Source organism: Drosophila virilis, chromosome 2 (assembly GCF_030788295.1).
Source record: "Drosophila virilis strain 15010-1051.87 chromosome 2, Dvir_AGI_RSII-ME, whole genome shotgun sequence".
Lineage (NCBI taxonomy): Eukaryota > Metazoa > Arthropoda > Insecta > Diptera > Drosophilidae > Drosophila > Drosophila virilis.
Genome location: NC_091544.1, coordinates 16,306,778 through 16,330,158, shown reverse-complemented (window position 1 = coordinate 16,330,158; position 23,381 = coordinate 16,306,778). Strand labels below are relative to the sequence as shown.

At 36.7% G+C, this 23,381-nt stretch overlaps 1 protein-coding gene across 1 annotated transcript; it reads left to right on the top strand.

Moving 5' to 3' along the window:
• The first annotated feature begins 1,894 nt into the window (after nucleotides 1–1,894).
• On the top strand, nucleotides 1,895–21,228 carry TkR86C (Tachykinin-like receptor at 86C). Its single transcript, XM_002053574.4, has 8 exons — nucleotides 1,895–2,812; nucleotides 16,004–16,149; nucleotides 16,398–16,611; nucleotides 16,703–16,837; nucleotides 18,951–19,031; nucleotides 19,093–19,440; nucleotides 20,016–20,134; nucleotides 20,197–21,228. The coding sequence occupies exons 1-8, from the start codon at nucleotides 2,631–2,633 to the stop codon at nucleotides 20,550–20,552; spliced, it is 1,581 nt and encodes a 526-aa protein (XP_002053610.1). The 5' UTR covers nucleotides 1,895–2,630; the 3' UTR covers nucleotides 20,553–21,228.
• The last annotated feature ends 2,153 nt before the right edge of the window (nucleotides 21,229–23,381 follow it).

The window sequence follows — 23,381 nt, the reverse complement described above, 5'->3', positions numbered from 1 at the left end:
TTAATAAAATTTAGTCTGCAATCTATTACAGATTGCGATTTCAACTGTTTTTTCCTAAAAGTATAATATAAAAGTTGAATAAGTATTAAGTTAGATAAATGCTACCTTTATGCCGCCATTTTCTGTTTCCTTGCTTACCAGTTGGAATTTCGAATGAATTTATCTGAGCTTTTCTAGTGGTTTCCTGTGAATTTCATGATTTTGTCAGCTAGCATGGGCTGCAGATGTGCTCTATTGATTCCGATTCGATTTATGCGTTGCATAGTTTATTATGTGTGGTAACACACAGGTAAGATTGGATAAGACTGGTTGCCCAATGGCTACCAAATTGTATAGAGATTCTAAAGAATTCAACCAAAGCGTTTTTGAACTTACACTACATAACGTTAAATAAGATTTATTATCCTGCAAAAAAGCGTTGGATAAACCGAAAAATCGGCTAATTTTTGACAGCAATTTATGATTAAGCTTTCCTTACAGCACAAAAGAGAGAGCGGGAGAGAGAGAGAGAGAGGGGGTGCGTCAGATGCATCATTAAGTGTGTCCCCAGACTGCGCTCTATAAATCCAAAATACAACAAACGCGCATAAATTTAACATAATAAACATGTTGGAATCAGTATGAATATAAACAAGAGAGTGCTCCTCTGCAAATGTGCAAATATGCTTAGGGCGGGCGATGATGAGTGTGTGTGTGTGTGTACGGGGCGTGGTCATGGGCAGGTCATAGCAAATGTATGCCATAAACTAAACGTAACAACAAAAACAACAACATAAAAAAAACCAACAAAACGAGAATGCATATGCGTGCTTATAAGAAGGCGGCTGAATACATGGAGACACGTGTGTGTGTGTGTGTGTGTGTGTGCAGAGATGGTATGTCGGAGTAAACGTGGTGTTGGGGCAAGAAGAAATGTCCAAATGGGCAGTCATAATCTGAAATGTGCAAATACATGTGTGTACACGCACACGCACACGCACGGGCATATAAACAGCCAGATAGGCAGACAGAGAAATACACTCGAACATTTGCAGACTTGAGCTAACACAAATACAAGAACATTACACAAACAAACAAGCACAACAAATAGACGCACGTCCCACACATTTGCGCTGCGCTTTGGCGCTCTGTCCTTGTTCATGTCCTCTATAATGATTTACAGGTCATTCATCATATCAACACGCAGCGAGAAATTTATTTGCCGCAGCCGCAGCCTAAACACAAACCAAAGGCAATAAGTGCAAACGGCAATAACAATGCTGCCAGCAAATTAGAGAGCACTAGCATATACGGGCTTTAACTCGCTCTCTCTCTCACTCTCTGTCTCGCTCTGTATTGCTGCTATAAAATGTTGCTGAGGCAAAAATGCTTAGCAACATGCTGACAGCTATTTATTACTAACTTCTCTCAACAGGTTGTGCAAATGTTGCTATGCCTGCGTTTGTGTCTGTGTTAATGTTGCCCGGCTCATGGCTATTCCGCCTTGGCATACGCGGCAGACATTTTGTAGTCACAATGTAAAGCGGACAGTCGTCGGCAGAACTCGTAGCACCAAAGTTCACGCGTGAGCGCGAGCTCCTCTTACGACAAAACGTCCTGCGATTGTGTTTCAATGTTGCTGTAGTGTTGCTGGTCCTAAGCTCTAACTCTGTCCGAAGGCAGAGTAATACGAAACAAAAGACTTCGGCGAGCAAATTTACATAAAAAATCTGTAAATTCTCTAAAATAAAAAAATTAAATTCAGTGTATATCAATCTGTGTTTATTGCAGTGATGAGTGTTAAGTGTTTAATGTCAAACATGAGAAATTTTAAATTAAATATAAGTATAAACTAAATGTTATTAAATAAATTGTAATATAATTTGTTTATTAGCTTATTTCAAATTTATGGTTAAGTAAATTCAATTTAAATGCTAAATGTGATGAAATACTTATAAAGTTTCAAGTTTTGTGCGTTATATTTAAGCATTACCAAATTTAAGAGCAAAAGTGAAAGTACAATCCTTAAAATAACTCAATTTGTTAATCGAGGAATCGAATTACAATTTTTGAAAAAAAAAACCCAGTGAGAAACATTGATTTTGATAATATTTATTTAGAACTCTACAAATGCTCCAGCTCAATTCAAATTTACGAGAGCCTTAAATATTTTTTTTTACAAGTCTAAGCTGCGTATACGTAATATTAATAATTGATAGAATTTAAATTCAAAACAAGAACCAGTGCAATGCGTCGCAACAGCGCCATTAATTTTTTCGCTACATCTCTTGCAACTTGCTGTTCGCCACGCCCAGCCACTCGGTTTGTTAAAAAATTCATTAAAGACGATTTAACTTGCACCCGCAAAGTTCTCATTTAATCCTTAAACTGTAAGCAAAGCGGGTATTTATATTCTGCAAATTAGCATGTGCATGTGCTCCTTGTACAACGACCGATGTTGCTGCTATTAATGCTGTGCTCCTGTGCTCCAACGGTCTTCGCGTTCACCCATAGAGAGTTCTATGGAATTTCTGTGAAATAAATTGCCGTTAACCGCGCGGGTTTATTACGCAACCAACGATTAACGGCTGCCCTTGCACGGCCCGAATTGCGTATAGTGTCGACCATACCCCCACCTATAGGATTCAACTATGTCGGAAATTGTGGATACGGAACTGTTAGTGAACTGCACAATTCTCGCCGTGCGTCGTTTCGAGCTGAACACCATTGTGAACACGACGCTATTGAACACCCTCAACCGCACCGAGGTGGTCGGTCTGTTGTCCGGCATCATCGAGAACCGAGATAATCTCGATAGCATCAATGAGGCAAAGTGAGTTGAAAAAGCATGGCACTACCAAAAGATAACCCGGTTCGCCGGTCAAAAATTTCATTCACTTTTATGTCATTTCCTGACTTTTCATTACGTTTGCCCGCTGTTGCAGTGAAATGCTTTACTGCAGTTGATTATCAAAGGAAATTACAAGCTATGCAAAATTTGGATATGGATGGGCTTAATATCCGGCAATGTCGCTCAGCGGGACTACAGATTATTGAAATGATTATTTAATAATATTATTAGGTGTTCCTTTTTTTGGTTAATGTGAGTCTACCCTTTACGATTAATGTTCATCCTCAAATATTTTGAATAACATATATGTTGACTATTTGAAGTTTAAAGTCTACTAAAGCACGCATATGATACCCATTTTTTTATACGGCTATTGTAGGCTGCGTACAATTGTCATTTATACCAGTTTTACATAGATGTATACATCAATATTTCTCTTATACAACTATTACTTCTCTAACTTCGACTCAGCCGTAACCAAAAACAGTTGTTAACAGTCCAAGATAAAAATAAAAACAAAAATCCTTAAGATATCTGCCTGCCTGCCTCTTAAGAAACTAAAATACAATAATTTTTTAAGGAATTTTATTTCATTTTTTATATTTATTTTGTAATTATATTAAATACAGAAGCGACAAAATTATAGCTCATACATACTAGCTTACAAAACTTCATCCACAAGAATGCCAGCTAAGATTTTGCTATTTTGTAATTACAGGAAATATAGAAGTAACAAAAAACTGACTTAAACAATAATTGCAGTTAAGATTGGCTGTTTTATAATTAGTTGTAAACATAGTCAATATTTTTTTTTTTGTGCATATCCGTTCCTTCTGCCAAATTGCCAAATATTTTCAACATTGTTAATAAATGCCATTTCTCTTCTAGTTGAAATATTGAATGAAATTTAATAGGCCAGAATATATGTAAATATGTCAGCTCATAAATAATTCCAACAATTCGAAACGCCTTTCATTGAACGCGATTTCAATTGTGTGGCGAACCAATTTGTAATACCCTGGTAATTATTTTCGGGCTAACTAACACTGGTAATACCTATAAATGGAGATTTAATATGCGCCATGGGAAAACGCTAACTGAAATTAATGTGCGGCATTAAAGCGCTTAATTGTGAAATACTTAAGTCAATGTTTTCATTATGCTAACTACGCGCATTAGGGGAGTTAGACAGCGCTCTTGGAAATTGACGGTACCAATCGGAATAATTGGAATTCCAGTCTGTTTTGCAAATAAATTGTAAACTCAAACTATAAAAGCTCTTAATTTTGGGGAAATTCAATGCTCTAAAGTCTTCTGTAATGCTGGAGGAAATTTTCTGAAACTATGGAGCTCTTAATTAAACAAGCAATTAATCGAATTTAAGATTTGCTTATCTAAAATCTTCATGTCTAAAATGTTGGGAATACAAAGGGTAAATAAAAAGTCCGAGTTAAATTAAATTCATTTAATTTAACTTATTTGATTGAAAATGAGGTCTTTCTCTTAAATCACATGTTATTTAATTTATTTTTTATTTGGTAAAAATGTTTCAAAACAAGATTTAGAATGTATGTGTATTGGATGGAAATGAATAGACCGTAAAGAACTTCTCTATACTTCACAAAAGCAAACATATGTATCTAACATGTGCCCAAAAGCGCAAACAAAGTGACAATAGAGAGCTTTTGACGTGAAGCTGAAGGAATACAAATACAGTACATGTGCAAGTAATTGGAATAAAAACATGTCGGACTCAAGCTGAGGCAAGTGTGAAAAGAAAGTACTTACGGATGTTGACAGAAACGAAAAGCTATCTATCGGCCTTGCCAAGATTAAATGCGCATCGAAAAATACTGATAAAATTGTGTGAATTTCAGCTTAAATATCAATGCTAGTTTAAGTTTTGATATAGCCACCCAAAATGCACACTAGGCATTTTGCCTCTCATTTAAATAGTTAGTTAGTTTTTACATTTGGCTATTAAATTTGTGGCTAGAGTTTATTCTTTTATTATATATTCTGCGAGAAAAAACAAATCCTTTATGAATAGATTCAATTAGATTTATGTATCGTTTAATTTCAGTAGGTTCTATTGTTCATTTAATTGCGCAAAACATGTAATTGCAATTAGTAACACGCTACAATTTCCCACATTAAATCTTTTCAAAGTGCAAATAACAAAATAACTTTTACCATTTAGTCTCACTTTTTAGCAATTACATGCCTCAAAACAAAACATCGCAGCACGTTTTGTGTAACTTTTTCGATTATACTCTTTGTATTCTGTTGGCGAACAACTCAATTAAAAAGCTTGGGTGTTTCCCTAGTGGGTGCTTGACTAGAAGATACTCCGTGGACTAGCCGAAAGTTGTCTAATTCTAATAGTACAGTAATAAAAGCTGTATCTGAAATAAACCTAAAATCCGTGTGATATACGTTAATCAGCCTTTCCACCTTAATGTGTCTCACGTTCTCCAAGATCAAAGTTCAGACAGACGGTCAAATGGACATGAGTCTTGTTGCCGAATGCTGTTCAACAATGTATCAATGGACACAGGGTATACAAATTTTGAATTTGTTTTCCCAGCAAAACAAGTTGATAATTGTGTTTGGGTTCAATTCGTTAGTATAACGCTACATTGATGGTTAAAACGCAATTAAATATAAGCCTTTAATGTTTCAAATCCGGTTTAGCCTTAAGATAATTACATTTAAATTGCATATTTGCACTTGCTCGGAAACTGTTTTATTTAATTTGATTGGGCTATGTAGTTTGCATAGGTAATAGCAATAAATAAGCAAAATTAATTTTAGTTTAAAAGATAATTTAATCAATACGCTATATTAATTTATTATCAAAACATTTAATAAGTGCTCTAGCAGGGAGTGCCCAACTGTAGGATAGCCTGAACCTATTAATTGTTTGGGGGATGGGGTCGGATGTTTAGATCGACTCGCCTATTAATGCTGACCAATAATATATATACTTTACTCTTCCTTTTGCCTGTTTTGGCTGTTTCATCTGTTCAACTGATATTTCCAATTAGATTTTATTAAGCGTCCAATATGAGGTGGCATGCCACGTGCCCCACATTAACTGGTGTCAAACCCTAATTGCGTCATTGTACTTTTATTACCTTGTTCGGGAAACTGTCATTAAGCAAGTATTGGGCCACAAGCCCATTACTGCTTGCTAAAATAATTATTGAAATGATCTGAATGTTTGCATAAAAATGAATACACATTGGAAATGCGAAACATTTTTGCCTGTGTAATGGATATTGTTGTTAATGCTGTGTATTTCTGCTATTGAAACAACAGAAACAATAAGGAAAAAAAAATTATGCACGCTGATGTTTCCACAACAGATACTGCCTAAGAATAGTGTTCAGAACAGTTTTCCAGGGTATAATGTTTTTATGCATGGAAGTATCTTCGACATATATTCTTGATCAGGATCACAAGCCGCGTCGAATTAGCCATCTCCGTCTGTCCATCTGTCCGTATGTATGAACGCAAGGATCTCAGAGCCTATAAGAGCTAGAGACTGGAAGAAGTACCAAATTTGACATGCAGCTTCTAAAAAAGTATATGTATATCAAGTATCTATTGATGGTTTTGGTAACCTTTCCATATTTAGAATATTTGTTGTCTGACTCGAGGTCCGGCCTTGTAGAAACAAACAGTGAAATCAATTTTATTAAATGTTTTGCTTCCAATAAATTTCGGTTGCACATCGACAAACCGTCTTCAGGGCTCTAACACCAAGATACAAAAAACAATAAACAAATAGAAAACATTAAGTTGAAATCCTAATTTAAACATTTTACACACATTATTTTACACGTCTGCGCTTTTTGACGTGGAGATTGACACTGGGGCTGTTTGGCTGTTGGAGGCGGCAGCAAGAACCCTGCCGGGGAAACTTTTTTTTTAAATATATTTATATTACTAAAGCATATATTACTAAAGTTGGAATAAGAAGAAGAAGGGTATCCCCTAGTCGGGAGCTCCCGACTAGAGCCTTTTACTTCTTACCAAATTATTTAGTGTACAACACCATTGGGGAGTGTCCAACAACGGGGCACGCAACTGGGAGTATATAAAAGCCGCGGCTTTTCGGAATTCGGATATTCGCAAATTGCTTTTTAGATCACACATGGTTATGTCCAGCTGGACAGAAGCGAGCAACAACAAATAATTAAATTCAGAGCAAAATTCTATGCGACAAATCCCCAGCAGAACTTTGACAAACAGTCCAGTTAACAACAACAACAAAAACGACAACAACAAGCAAGTGTCCAGTGGAAAACTTTCATCGAAATATGCGCAGCTAGTCCCCAACTCGCCTAAGCAAAATAAACACATCTTTGGGATTTATTTTGGCCAGCTTTGCAGCTTGGCTGTGTGCAAAGTAAATTGGCGTTCTTTAAGCGGACAAGTCAGCTTTGCTCTGCTCCAGGTGAGATGTGTGAATGCGACTGCGTGACACCTGCCCCGCCCCGCACTCCTTGACCGGTTGTCCGAGTTAAGCTCATTATGAGGCCTCTGGCATGCAGCTTAGGCGCAATCAACGCAAATGCCTTTTATGTGTACATGTATGTGTAAGTCTGTCTGAAGTAACTTTATGAGCGGCGTCACGCTTAAGTGCCGACCACGGTGCGTATACGTATCTATGCAGCAGGGGGAAAGCCGTACCAGGCCAGGCGGTAAGTGCACATTCTGCAAGGCTCTTGGCTTTAAAGCTGGCAAAAACATTTGCTTTTGGCATTTTTATGCTTATGACTTTCGATACGCTTATTGATTTTGATGCGACTCGAATGACAAGGCCGAGATGGCACGCACACACACACACACACACACATTCCATTTTAGCCATTGGGCGGCTTAGGTATTTTTATGGCCGGGTCTCAAATCCAATCACAATTTATATGTGCGCATAAAAATAATTTAAAGTACGTCAAGCAGAACACACTCGCAGCAAAAGCCAAACGAAACGAAATTGTTTGGCTTAGTCCTGGACAACATAACAAAGCGTTCTGGCCAAAAAGGCAACAAAAGATAACTCGTTTGGCCAAATGCTTTTTATGTATGTGTGTACGTGTGCTCTCAGGCAAATGTAAAGCTTACAAAAAATGCCAAAATGGGTACGATGAATGCGGCTTGAAAAATACTCGCAATTATGCTGCCCACTTTCATGCTACCCACTTCAAGGCACCGCTTGGCCCCTGCCAAAATTTGCATATGACAAATTTTTCAATTAAGTTTTTCTTTTGCGTTTCACATTGACGGAACAATGTTTTCTGTTTTATGGCTCCCTGTTGAGCGGGCGCAATTATTGCAGCAGCCCAATGCGTCATAAGGGGCGAATAGGTGGACAAATACATTTTGCGGCATGCCACATGGTAGGTTGTTATCACTGAGTATGCTCGTCCTTATGGGGTAAACACCCTATCTAAGAGATTTTTTCTTTAATCGAATCAAACTCGTTCCCTATAAAATAAATACAGACTAGGTTAAATATTCAAAAAGATACTTGTAGAACAAAATGTTGCTATTGTAAAATCAAAAATTCGTTTAATTTATTTCAGAACTTGAATACATTTTCATCATTTTATTTCCAGTTAAGCTGAAACTTTTATTCAAATTTATGTATAGATAGAAATGTAGACTATAATTTATGTTATGTTATTTATATTATTTATACATTAAAGGATCCACTCGTTTAACAGACTTAACTAAGATCTGGGCTCGAACCGCTGTCAATTATATGCACAAATGTTGCGATGTCTTTGCTAAAGTCCGTAGTAACTACATCTTTTAATAAATTCACTTAATGTTTGGCAACTGAGTACCGATGCCCTTTTATACTTTTAATAAAATTGCGGAAATTCCCTGGCTACGCATTAGTAAGCACTTAGTGGGAACAAAATTTAGAATTTGGTCGTTTTCCAGGCATTGTTCATTTGCTGCTCGACACTTCCGATAGCTCGCCCTAAATGCGACCTGATAATGGGAGATGCAAAAACAATGAACTAGACCACAATCTCGACCCATAAATTCAAATTGAACTGGGCGGATTTGCATTACATCAAGGGGGTAGCGGGAGCGGGTCTGACTGCGTACGTGCCATGAAATTTGTGTCTGTGGACCCAGCATACAAACATATATGTGAGCGGTCATAGTTTCTGGGTTCGGCTGTCGACAATAATGAGCCTGATGATGCGACTGAGTGGTCATGATTTTCACAACAGAGCTCGTCCTTGGCCATTTGTCAAGGGTTGAAGGGCGGTTGGGAGAGACGGGTGGCGTGGCATTATCGGATTGCTATACCATTAGAAGGATTTTAGTGAAATGGATTTCTCAAATTTATTGGTTTGTTTTTGAATATTGTCAATAAGCTGGACGACATCAATTTAACCCGAAGCGCACATCGAAAGTCCAACTTTGGTACTTTTCGACTTTTAGTTACTCTTATATAGTTCGTACCCAAAGGTAATAGCCTATATATTAATTATTTTTAGTAGCTCTACTTAGAGCTCTTAGTGCTCGAAAATTTGAATTGATTCTGGATTGTGGCTTAAAAACTTGGTCTTGTGCTTAAAATTCACACCGGCTAATGAACTTTTCAAGAACGTGACTCTGTGCATCATAAGCTGTCGCTCTTACCTAGCAACAGCCACAACTTTTCCAGTTGCTATTAGCAACTTTTTGCTTGCACCTCTGCAGCTCACCTTGGCTGGAAAATGCATCTGCGGTCGCGACCATAGCATCTGCGACCGTGTCTGTTACAGCAACAGTGACTTGAACAAAGGCAGCAACCCACAAACCCTACAATTTGGGCTGCTTCGTTGACTGTTCGGCACTCATGAAATATGCACTCGAAAATACTAAATGCCAGCAGCCCCAACAGTCAGCCAACTGCAACTGATGTGCATACAGAATGCGCCAACAAATAACCAACAATAATTTTTGTCTGAACTCGTAAATACACATATATGACATATATTTCAAAATTGCCAACTAACTCTTGCGGGCCGACAGCTATGAGCTACCATAATTATGAAGGTTGTCGCGCGCGTCAGTTTTGCCGTTGCAGAGCAACTATTTAATTGAATAATTCGTGCCATTTAATGGAGGTAATTTGTTGTCGGTAGCCCTCGTGCTCACCTTCACTATAAACGTGTGCATAATATATATATATATATATAATCATCATACGAATGTGTGGCAAATTGCCGTGGGGTGAACTATGATTGATGTTAATTTCCTTAAGGCCGCAATTTGCTTCAAGCGCTCAAATGTAGGCAACATTATTTTAACTGAGAGCTAATAGCTCCATTTTGAAGGTGCTTATTTGTAGGATTGCTACTGCTATCGATTTACAGAACAATTAAGAGTTCTCAATGCCTTGACAGCTAAATTGCTTTATGGTATAATATGGCGTGTATGACATTTTAATGGGCAGAGCTTTTAATGTATTTCAATTTACATAAGAAATTGACCAAATAAGTACACATTTACGACATTTTTCAGCGGCATTTTGAGTTTGAGTTTTTTCTTTTCATGCGTAATCGAGTTTAACTAGAATTTAAAGAAATACATAAAATATTATTCTGATACAAGTGAAGTTTTAACCAGCCATGGTCAGCTTATGACATGCACTTGCATAGACGTCACATTTTAGTTAAATAGACACGGGCTGTTCGCAGAAACATTCAATAACAAAAAGTGCGCTGTGCAACAAACGTTGTTGCAACCTTCTGAGCAAAAAACAAAAAACAAATTTTTTGTATTCCAATTGATTCGAAGATACTTGCACAATTGGATCTGCTCTGATACTGAACACATGCCTGATTTAAAAAAAAAATAATGAAAGAAAACTGTTCAACTTTTATATTTATAGAGGAGTTGTGATGTTAGAATTCTCGGAAACTACTGTGCATCTTTCAATGTGTCACATATTTAATTGCTTTTTTGGAATTTTTTTTTAATAAACAAGTTCCATCCCATTTAATTGTCTGTCTTAAGTCGAAAAATATGAAATTAAAAAGGTTTTTGTTGGGAAACAGACAGTTGCTCTGCGCTTGCAGTGCATATATTTTCAACATTTAAAGGTCTGTGTCATATCATCTAACTTATATATTTATTGAAGTCCGTTGCTGGCAAATAACCCTGTTATTTATTTTTTGCTTACAAAGGCAATTGTTCCGTAATCAGTGCAGATATACACTTGGAACTTTCGAAAATATGAAATGCAGTCGATGCGCTTGCCAAATCTGCTCCACAATAGTTTTTCCACAGTTATATTTTTCTATATTTTGGCGTTGCTGCTAAAATTTGCATAAACAGCAAAATTGATTGCGTGCCAAGTTAAAAGCTGTCGATTTCAAATTTTCTTCAGTTCCAGACTTGCTCAGTATTAGAGCGCGCTGCTTTGATGAGCGAATTTCGTTTGAAAAATGCAAATATAAAAGGAAGCACATATAAAATAAAAGAAATTTTAATAGAAATGATGCAAGTCAATAGGGCAAAAGAAAAAAGAAGTGTTGTGCAAACGAAAAGGCGTTGTCCTGGCCACGGTAGGTTATATTAATTATGTCAGCAATTATTTTGCTATCGTGAAATTAAATTTTGTTTTAAATTAGGCAGCAATTTATTCATATCCTGCCAGGATAGCAACAAAGAGGATTATTTCTCCCGTTTGGTTGTTACCAGCACTCAAACCTAGACATGAGTGTTTGTTCGAAATTTATGTCTTTTAAGTTTTTTGTTTATTATTTCTTTTCGACAGTCAAAACAAACAGCAATTACCATAATTACACGCAAATCAAAATGGTGTGTGAAGTGTGTTTGGCTTTCGTGTAACTCGGCACGACAGACACACGAACGGAATATCGAAATTTACTGCATTTTAAACAATTTATCAACTGTTTTGTCTTTTAATCAGACAATTTTTAAAACTATCTGGTATGTCTCACACCTTGATGCATCGTGCGGAAAGTCCGATCCATAAGGCACGCAGCGGCAAGAAAAATCAACTTAATTTGTTTTTGTAAAACAATTCGTTCTGATCGACTGAGTGATTGCTAATCAAATACTGTTCAAATCTTAGTATCTGAAATTTTGACGGTTTTAACCTTATTGTCCATTCCATTTTAATCGTCTAGAAAAAGGACTCGTTATTTTTCCTCACTAACAAATGGAATAGAGATGTTGAAAATTTGGAAAATTAAAATTGTCTCGGGCAGAGCCTGATATAACCCGATAGTTAGCTATAGAAAGCTGAGAAACGCAGGGTAATACCAAGTATTTTTCTCGTCGTTTTATGTGCGGAGGCTTTGCTGGGCAGGCACGAGCTTGCGCGGTAAACGATATTCTGAAATACAATACGCGGCCAACTCTAATTGGGGTGCCGCTATACATTTTGCTGCGCAAAAGTAGGCAACACAAATTGCATGCCACTCGTGAACAGACAATAACAAAGCTCTTTCGTTTCCTTATCTTTTGGAGAGCATTATTGCATTGACAGCTAATCTCAGTTAAGTATTGGTGCTTGGGCGAAATTTGCTGTTGCTTGGCAGCAGCCGCAGAATGCAATTATGCAAATTAAAGTCAGATACATTATGCGCAATTTTGCATGCGTAGATTTTATGAAAATTGAAACAACATGATAAATTGACTGTATAACATATTAAGTGCATTACCAGAAAATTTCCACAATTCCATAGAATTGCGACGAATGGTAAGTCGCGTGTGCTTTAATGTCAATTTTGTGCCATTTATTTTACCTTTTAAATTGCCCCTGAGGCAGTGATGAAAAAAACAAAGAAGCAGATAAACCGTTTTATCCTCGTCAGAGTTGTAGACGTATCGCAACTACGTTAATTCTCTGTTGTTGTTACAAATGAGCCAAGGAACGTGAACAGCACTTGAGCACACATCTTGTGCGATAATCAAATCGATATTGTGTTTGGCCCAACTAATTGAGTGAATTACGAGTATGTGCTGACGGGTAAACATATAATTAAGTCAGGAATTTCAAACACCACTGAATAAGTTAAAAGAATCATTTCGATGGAAATGTAATCACTTTCATTTGTTGTATTTTCATGAAAGTTTTGATATTATCTTGAAGAAAATCAAAGCTGTTGCATTGCAACTTTAGTTTTTAGCTAATACATTTTCTCGACATTCGCATTGTGCAGGTTTGATGAATTGAATTCAGTTTTATACCTGGCTGCCGGTTAAGCCAACAAATATTTGTTTTTACTAACCTTTAAAGTTACACAATTTAAGTAAAACATTTTATGTTTTAAGCTTGCAGGGGTCAATATTATCTCAAGAGGAAAGAACCGTCAATTTATCAAATCTCAACTTCCTCAATTTCCATTCAGAGTTGTATGCCTTTCATTGCTCGTAAAAGGCACAATGATAATTTCTCGGAAGAACTTCTTAAGCTCCATGGCATGAGTTTTTCCTTTACCACAAAAAACAGAAGGCATGGGTAGTAATCCCGCCTAGAAACCAATCGTGTAATTGCAGCCGAACTTATTTTTAAATATTCTATTTTACATTTTAACCTTTAAATCTGACGAGAGGATTCGCATCACAGGAAAAAGCAGTAAAAAATAATAGCAAGGACTGAACTCTGCTAATTTGAGAGGCTGTTTTTTATTAAAAGTTACATGTAAATAGGGAAAATATTTTGTAAAATGAAGCATTAGATTATACTTAGATAGCTGAAATAGTTTCAAAAGCAAACAACACAAAACACGCATAGGCATTTGTTTAAAAAAAGAGCATTTAATTAGCTTGAAGGCTAAATTCTTATTTAAATTTCTCATTTAATTATGCTTAATGTGGGAAGCCCAATTAGAAAATAAGATTTAAAATTAATTATGATGACCTTTAACCACACAATACCAAAGAACGAACATTTTATAAGTATTGTAAAATGTGTGGGTTCTGTTGATCGATGAACGCAAAGCAAATTAATAATAATAATAAATAATAGATTGATAGGTAATAAAAGCTTTTATATTTCTTGCAATGTTTTGTTGGACAAAGTGTTTGTGGGGCTTGTAAGTGAGCACGTTTGATAGTAAGTATGTTTTAAAGTTTGTAAATTTCACGCACTATCAGAAATCTAGTCTTTAGTATAAAGCTTTGGTATTTTTTAGTAACGCATACTGCACGAGAAACCATATACCAAGTTTAGAGCAACTATTATTATAATATTCGAGGTATAACCAAAAAAAAATTTTGTCTTACAAACGAAATTTTTCAATTTTATAAAAATGGTATGTGTGAATATAATTATATTTTTAAATTTAAATTCTCTACTCCTTGTGGTTCCTTAGATCAAAGTGTTCACACAGAAGAGAACCAGAGGTACAGAGGGATAGGTCTAGATTGACTTAGCTTGTCCTTCTGATTAAGAATGCATATACTTAAAAGAAAATAAAAATATTTCTCGCCTTATTTACTTCTCTTTTAACCCATACACGTTATTCAAGAGTTTTATTTACTGACCTGTATTCTGGGCAATTGCTCTGAGCTGCTTCGAATAATGTTGGATGCACAGTCAGGAAAATGTATCCCAGGCCAACTGAGCTGATTAGATATAACGCAGAATTGATTGCACGTTGCACTCTGACAGGCAGCGGTTTGTAAAGCTGTGGTGTGTAGCAACAATACGACGGTTGCCTAATTAATGAGCTAAGCTTTCCATTGGGCACTAATCAGAATGCCCCTCAACCAGCCAGTTGAAGAGCATTTTAGCCCGACTTCAAGAGCCCACTAATTACCTTAAGTCACGAACATATATGCTTATCAGGGTGAAACCAGTTCAGCCAAGAGGGGAACTTAAGTGAGATTCTGTGTTTACCTCGACGTCGTTTACCAAGGACTGTTGCTCATTTCCACTGGCGAACGGATGCAGCTCAAATGAAATCACTTAAAACTACAGATTTGATTTTCTGCGCTACTGAGATTTCCCATCATCATCATCAGCAGTTTCCTTTATTCAATTTGCTCTCATCGTGAGCTTCATTGATTTTCTATTGTCCAAGTTGAAAAGGTGAAAAGTTAAAGGCCAAAAAAATCAAGCCGGGGCTTGTGCACTCAAAAATCAAATTAATTTTTACAGTTGATTTATATATGTTTGTATTTATATTGTAGTTGAGCTTAGTTTTTTTTTTATGTTTAATTCGTCCCCTTATGTGAATAAAAGTTTCTCTAAAGATTTTTGCGGAACAAGTATATACAAGTAGTTCATGGTGCAACTTGACAAAGATTCTGAATTCTGCAGGTTTTACAACTGTTTGAATCGGCCAAATCAAATTATTTTATCGCTTAGCTTTTCTGCAGAACTAGAAACGTATTCTAAAGTCAATTAGAAAAAAGAACAAACTTTTTATGGTCCTCAGTAAAATATCGTATAAATATATCAGACTACTTATGCCAAAGGAAAAATCAAATTAATCCGAGCACCACTGCCTTATGGCTAAAAGAGTCTCCACATCGCGTAAACGTTTATATGCTCTATAAACTTCTTTTTAAATGAAATCAAAAAGCATTTTGATAATCAGATGTGTATATGATTTTCGTTGCATACGAGCCTTAAGTGGTTTTAATTTCAGACTGAGGATAAAGGCCGGAAGTTCCTTGAAGTAGTTATACAGACAACCTGCTAGATTTAAGTGTTGTTGTTGTTGGTCGTAAAGACCATCATTTGGCGTTGAGCCGGACAGGTGAAAGTTGAATTTGTCTAAGCTTAATGCAGTTTGAACTTCCTAATATCGATTCAAAAACTGACCAAGCCAACATTTGGTCCTGTTGAGTGCAGGTCACACCACAGAAAACAATAGAAATCCTTTGAATACTCGTGTTTGGCTCGTATTCAATATATGCACATGTGTGTTTGGTATGCAGTTTTATTGAACCCACTGTTGCGTAAATTCATTTATATTTTGTTGAACACATGCATAGACACACGTATACGCAGTCATGCTCAAAGGATTTGTGCTAGCTCGTGTTTGCAATTGCTGTGCATATTGAAAGATTTGCATTTGTTTACGTCTATGGATATACATATACATATATTAAACTCAGGTTCTCTCTCTGTCTCTATAACTCTTCCGCGCTCTCTCTCTCTCTTTCTCCCCACAGGGACTTTCTTACTGAATGCTTGTTTCCTTCACCCACGCGTCCTTATGAGTTGCCGTGGGAACAGAAAACGATTTGGGCCATTGTATTTGGGCTGATGATGTTCGTGGCCATTGCGGGCAATGGAATTGTTCTCTGGATTGTTACAGGTAAGCACTTGATAGTTAAACAGGCTTAAGATTGTTTTATAGTTGAAAATGGAAGAAGAACTTAAGCGCCACATTAAAGAGTATTTTTGACTTAAATCACGTATACGCCACGCGGTCGCAATTTTGTTTGGTCGCTTGGCTGCATCGATTGCTAGCGTTGTTTTCAAGAATAAGTTGCTGCTAATATCCGGTGGATTTCTCTTTGTTGTCACGTCTCACATTTTGGCCACTTTTCGTTTTGTTTTCAGGACATCGCAGCATGCGCACGGTCACAAATTATTTCCTGCTGAACCTGAGTATCGCTGACCTGCTAATGTCCACCTTGAATTGTGTCTTTAACTTTATATTCATGGTGAATTCGGATTGGCCATTTGGCTCGATTTATTGCACCATCAACAATTTTGTGGCAAACGTAACGGTTTCAACATCGGTCTTCACCCTCGTTGCCATCTCCTTCGACAGGTGAGTGCTGAGTGTTTGCTATAATCTTCATTGCATCTATACCCGCATCCGCATCGGCTTCCGTTTGTGCATTCGTGTTCTATCTTTGCAGATATATTGCCATAGTACATCCTCTAAAGCGGCGCACGTCGCGTCGCAAAGTGCGATTCATTCTGGTACTGATCTGGGCACTGAGCTGTGTCCTCTCCGCGCCCTGCCTGCTCTACTCCAGCATCATGACAAAGCAGTAAGTGAAGTGTTTCCACAATATATATATGACCTTGCCGGCCCCACAAAGTCAGCAGCGGCAAGTGGCAGCAGCAAGGGCAACAACCGCCGCATATTTTGTTTATTTTCCGCTTTTCCTACCTACCAACCAAGTAATAAACATAAAGAACTTTGTAAGACGAAAGCTCAAGATACTTTTCACGTAGACACTTTCTCACACGAGCGCACCACCTGCAGCGCAGTCGCCCGCTGTGTACCCTGCCCCACATGTACGAGTATTCTCATCGATTCGCTGATGCCCCTATCCGCAACATGTTGTATACCCCATCAGACCTACATATTAGGCAACATTATGCAAAGGCGTCGATCTAGGCACCTGAAGCTAAACAAGCCAAGTAACTTAACTTTCATTTGAATTTTACGCAAATTTGCTCACTTCAATGAACCAAATGGCACATTCACCTAATAGAATTGAAGCATTTTTTATTATTTAGCCTGCTTGACTGCCTGACTGACTGGCTGACAGCCTGGTTGGCTCGCACAGAGCGCTCTTGACATAAAACGTTGCCTAGGGTAATAGACTATAGCTCTAGCAAATGCAAGTTTATATATCGAAATATTTATAACATTATGGGAGTCTAATCTGTACCTAAGTGGAGATACAAGCATCATAGACAAAGTTAAATAAGGTAAAATGTGTAAATATTGGGCCTGAAATAAAGCACTTTCCTTAAGATTTGCGTTATAAGAGAAAATTTGAACTGTGCTTTAGTATGACCAGGCATATGTATGAGTGAAGTTAAATGAAATGTGCACATACATATATAATATAACAACTTTTTGTAATTCTTAATTCTTAGACCTGAAAAATATACTTAAACAAGTAAGAGGTTCTAGTCGGGAGCTCCCGACTAGGGGATACCCTGAACCCTCTTCTTCCAACATCAAATGCATATATATATATATATTCTATTTTAGAAGCAACATGTCATGTTTCGTGAATCTAGCTCTTATTATTTACCAAAAAACAGGATATAGATATAGATTGCCTGGAAACGGAGTAAGATATCGATTATCGGAAACAAACTTGATCTGCGCAGGCACTAGGAGCACCTACATCCAAAATTTCAAGTCTTTAGCTCATATAGGTTCTGATTCCTTGCGTTCATACATACGGACGGACGGACAGACAGACGGACATGGCTAGATCGACTCGGCTATTGATGCTGATTAAGAGTATATATACTTTATGGGGCCGGAGATGCTTCGTTCTGCCTGTTACAAGCATTTGGATTTTGCACAAATACAATATACCCTTATACCCATTTTTATTGGGTTCAGGGTATAAAATTAGTTGAGCAACACAAGTCACGAATGATGATAGCTAATTATTGAAAAGTATATAATAAATATATACATACATATACACATATATATATATATTGTTGTGGAGAAATATAACTAGCAGATATAAGTTAGTCATATATAACACTGATGGAGATAAACAAATCATATTTCAGCGAAATCATCTAATTGCTATTGTTGAAGTCGCGTTCAACTGAATAGATTTAAGTACAACGAGTTGAATACCGCAGAGAATTCAATAGATCTGCCATCTGCTCATGCAGGTGACAGGTAACTGGAGCAATTTAAATGCTCGAGTTGGCCGACAGTTCGCCCAAGTAATTACCTGACTGCCAGTTGCATTGTTAATGGGTCCCGAATTGGTTGTTAACAAATTGTCACCGATGGGGACAACTCTTTTAAGTGCGCACGCCACGACGCATAAAAGCTGCGATAATTTTCCAAATTAGGTTTTCATTTTGCCATCAAATGGGCATGAATAAATTCTATGCTAAAATGCTGTAAAAACTCCTTTCAACATGTTGCTTTCCGTCTGGACGCTTCTCGTTTAACTTTGAGGCGTCATAATATTTAAGGGGCACTTTGGTTTAGGTTCGCTTTCCGTAATTAAATAATGTTGAAACTGTTGGGGGCCACAAAAACGGCAGAAGCTCCTTTATGCATTATATAAAATTCACTTAGGCGCGGCGAAAGTTTTGTTTACCTTAAAATTTAAAATAATTTACCCCAGTCGAGATAACGGTAGATGATTTATAATTACTTGACAGTTATTACAACGGAAAATCCCGTACAGTTTGCTTCATGATGTGGCCCGATGGACGTTATCCAACATCGATGACAGACTATGTGTAAGTATTCGAATGATGTTTACCATTATTAAATTATCTGAAAATGTTTACCTACTACCAGCTATAATGTGACCATATTGGTATTAACATATGGCATACCCATGATTGTTATGCTTATATGCTACTCGCTTATGGGTCGAGTACTCTGGGGCAGTCGCTCTATTGGGGAGAACACGGATCGTCAGATGGAATCGATGAAATCAAAGCGAAAGGTGGTTCGCATGTTTATAGCGATTGTCTCCATCTTCGCCATTTGCTGGCTGCCCTATCATCTGTTCTTCATCTATGCCTATCACAACAATCAGGTGGCATCCACAAAGTACGTGCAGCACATGTATCTGGGCTTCTACTGGCTGGCCATGTCCAATGCAATGGTGAATCCCATAATTTATTACTGGATGAACAAGAGGTGAGATATAATATAATAATATATATAGATATATAATATACAAATGACTAAAACATCTTCAAACATATTTATGAGAAATTAAGCACAAAACAACACAAAAAATTAAAAGTTGTGAAAAGCAAATCAAATATAAGATTGAAGCAAAAACAGCAATTTAAATGTAATGAATCAGTAAAAACAGAAAAGAACGGAATGCCGACGATTTAATACCCTTGTGGTCATGGGTCATGGAAATAGTGATATTATTATAAGTTCTACCGAATCTTCCTTTATGGTTGGATATAGTGGTTCGATGTTAATGTATAGTAAAAGTGGTTAAAATATTTAAAAAAGCAAAAAATTTGCTTATGCAAGAACTTAATTTTTGAATAATATGATATATCTTATAGAAGTCAAAACTCTCCGATTCCTATAGTCCTACAAGACTACATGGATAATTTCTCAGAATATCATATGCTTTATAGGATCTATAAGGGTATAATAAACAATTAAAAAATAAAACACGAATTAATAGTGAGGCTTGCAAAAATACAATATAATAATTATTTTCAACCTGCTTGTTTTTTCTTTTATAGATTTCGCATGTACTTTCAACGGATAATCTTCTGCTGTTGCTTGGGGCTTATGCGCTATAGATTTGAGTCGCCGAAGAGCAGGATGGCCAACAAGAACAGCTCGAATCGCCATACAAGAGGTACGTACGAAGGGACACTGTAAGTATCTCTATCATGTGATTTTCCCAATCGGAATGTGCAGCCGAAACCAAAAGCCAGTGGAAGCGTAGCACAATGGAAACACAAATCCAGCAGATGCCCAAAACTTCGTCCCGCGATAAGGATGCGGGTGTCCAGGGTCTTAACCACACGGCCGTCGAGTGCATAATAGAGCGACCCATAGATGACAATAGCTCCCCCATTTGCTTGTCCATTAAAAACAGTGCCGGCGAGCGGCAGCGCGTAAAAATTAAATACATTTCCTGCGATGAGGATAACAATCCCATCGAGGAGGGATCCGAAAACAATAGCAGTCACGATTCCAATCACAGTCACGGCCACGGTCACAGTTGCGGCCGCAGCCATGGCCAAAATGCGAAAGCAATTCAACAACTGTGATGGGAAAGTTCCTATAGGGTTTCGCTTTAAAAAGAGCCAATCAAAAGGAAAGGAATTTCATTGTAAATACGAAACACGAATTTGTGGCTGTCAGCAGCAGTAAAGTAATACGCAAAAATTTATAAAATTATAAGAATTTTAGAGTTAAATGTAATACGTTCTCATGCATTCCTATATGTACTTAAATATATGTAACATTAAATAAATAATATCATCGAAGGCAGCTGTAAGTTTTAACTGTTGTATATATGTATATACGCTGCAATTTGTATTTGTGTATCCCAATGCTTGCATGAAAATACTTATATTTAATGTTCAAATGCGCAAATTACAATTTTACTGATAATCATTTAAAAGCTTGTGCGGATAACACAAATTATAAATATCTGAATTTTTATTAAGTTGATTGTGCTTTTAGCTGTATTAAAGTTTTTGTTCAGCCCAAAAATTTGCAACGTAATGCGAACATTTGATTTATTTGGCCAGGTTAATAACGCTGACATTAAACTACGCATATAAACATATGTATTTGTGTAAGTTGTAAATAAATTGTAAAAAAATTGTGAAATTTTAAATAATTGTGAAATTTTTGCTGTTGCTTTTGGCAGTAATTTTTGGTCGGAAAATCAAGAAAATATAATTAAATGCAAAATTCAATTGAAGAGTACGTTTCGAAATGCGACTTTTACTTTCATTTTAACTGGCAATTTGTGATTCTTCTTTCCAACATCGCGACCCTGGCATGCGTGCTTAAAAAAAAAAAACGAATAAAAACCCTTTGAACTCAACCTCCTGTGCTGGCTTGTTTACTTTGTGTTGCATTCGACTGATTCTAGGAAAGGCAACCATCTGGCAAAGTTGAGCCGGTGAGTTATATTTATATATTTTTTTATGAACTGAGCTACAGTTAACCTTATAATCCAAAGTAACATAATATTAAGCTAAACACGCAATTTCCTTAAATTACTATTTTTCTACACTTTTTGAAAAATATTCACCTCCTTGTTGACAATGGTGGTTAAAGACATGACGGCTGAAGCTTAGGGCTCGAATTCATTTGCAGGACTGAATATTTATTGGAGACATGTTGCACATTTTTCGCAAAGTCCACGTCTCCTGGCTGGAAAATGCGCGTGCGGAATTGGTAAAATATTTAATTTCGTTCGAAATGGACTAAGCTAGGCCGAAGATGTAATATATATATAATGGATTTACGCGTTCTTTCCTTTAGATGGGACAAAAAATAAAAATATCTAAAAAATTCTCAATAATGCATAATTTAGTAGTTGCTATCACACGCTGGCTCTCAACACATTTTAGGTGGCTTAGACAAACGTCTAATATATGCATGGAGTCTCTTTCATTTGTATGAAAATTTTGTGCAAATGTTTTTCACGCTTCAGAGCATTAATTCACATTAATTCGCTTGCCTGGTCTTAATGCCTGATTATGTAGTAAATAACGGCTTGCTTGTATTTGTCAGCGCTTTCTAAAACATTTAAAAATAAGTTGTGCAAAAGCCTATTTGGTTTAGTTTGTCGAACATTTAACGGGAAACTTACCCCAGCACACGGTGATTTTCTATTCATTCAGCTATTTAAAGTGTATACTTTTGCATTTCGAGTGTATTTTAAGTGAATCCCAATGGCATTTACTTACATTTTTTTAAAAAAAAAAAGATCACAAGAAATTTAACTACATGTGTTACGAATGAAGTTTAAATAAAACAGAAAAAGATGAATAAGGGGGATTTATACAAGCTCTTAATCAAAGGCAATTTAAGCAAATAGATTTTATCTTATATAATCCTAAAAAAATTATAAGAGCTTATGTACTAACAAACAAGGTGAACAATTTAACTGTATGTGATGAGATTTATATTTTAGGAATGGCAAGGCAATATAATATAGTAAATGTTATATATTCTCCCCACAACATTTATTTCTGTTATGTGAGCATTTATTTTCCAAGAAAAACTTCTTTGACTCGGATTACGCAGGAGTAACAACAATTGTTGCGTCAATGGTGGAGACTGCGGAGCTAAAGGATGGAATAGAATTAGAGAGGCATATGTGGGTGGGAATACTAATTGATTTTAAGTAAAACTCGTGCAAATACTCTCCGCAGAGCTGGGCACAAGTAATAAATCCTTCGAGTAATAAATCCTTACGAACATATATAAATAATCCAATTTAATTACAATATATTACAATGCTCCACGCAATTTGAAAACTGTTGCAAACATATCCACAGGCTTTTTAACGATATTCCTGGCTCAGCAGCATTAATGCGCCAATTTGTTTGTTGTGATAACTTGGCGATAAACCCTATTTACTGCTATATGCTGTTTGTTTGTTTTTTTTTTTTTTTTTTTTCTTGCAGCCTACAAACATTTAGCCTAATAGGATTTAATGGGTTTTTGTGTGAGAAAAGCAAACAGAGAATAGCACCAGCAAGGGCACGGAAAAGATTCCATTGAAATATCGTTCAATGGTATGAAAGCATAAAATAACAATTTGCATAATAAGATGATTTTTCGGCTAGCGGTTTCTAATGCCCTGTCGCCGTATCGAGTTTTTTGCACTCGCTTAAGGTCATTGTCATGACAGCAAAAGCCTTCAAGTTCAGTTAAAAAGAATCCCTTTATGCCATTGTACGACTACCGCATGGATATCACATGCTTTTGCTTGTCACGTTGCCCAAGCAACAGACATTCACATTCAACAGTCGGCAAATGTTTGCGGCATTCCAAGGGAGGTGTGAGGGGCGGCAGATCACGGCGTCTCAGTTTGCGCCCACCAATATGTAGCTGCTTGTAGTCACATTAAA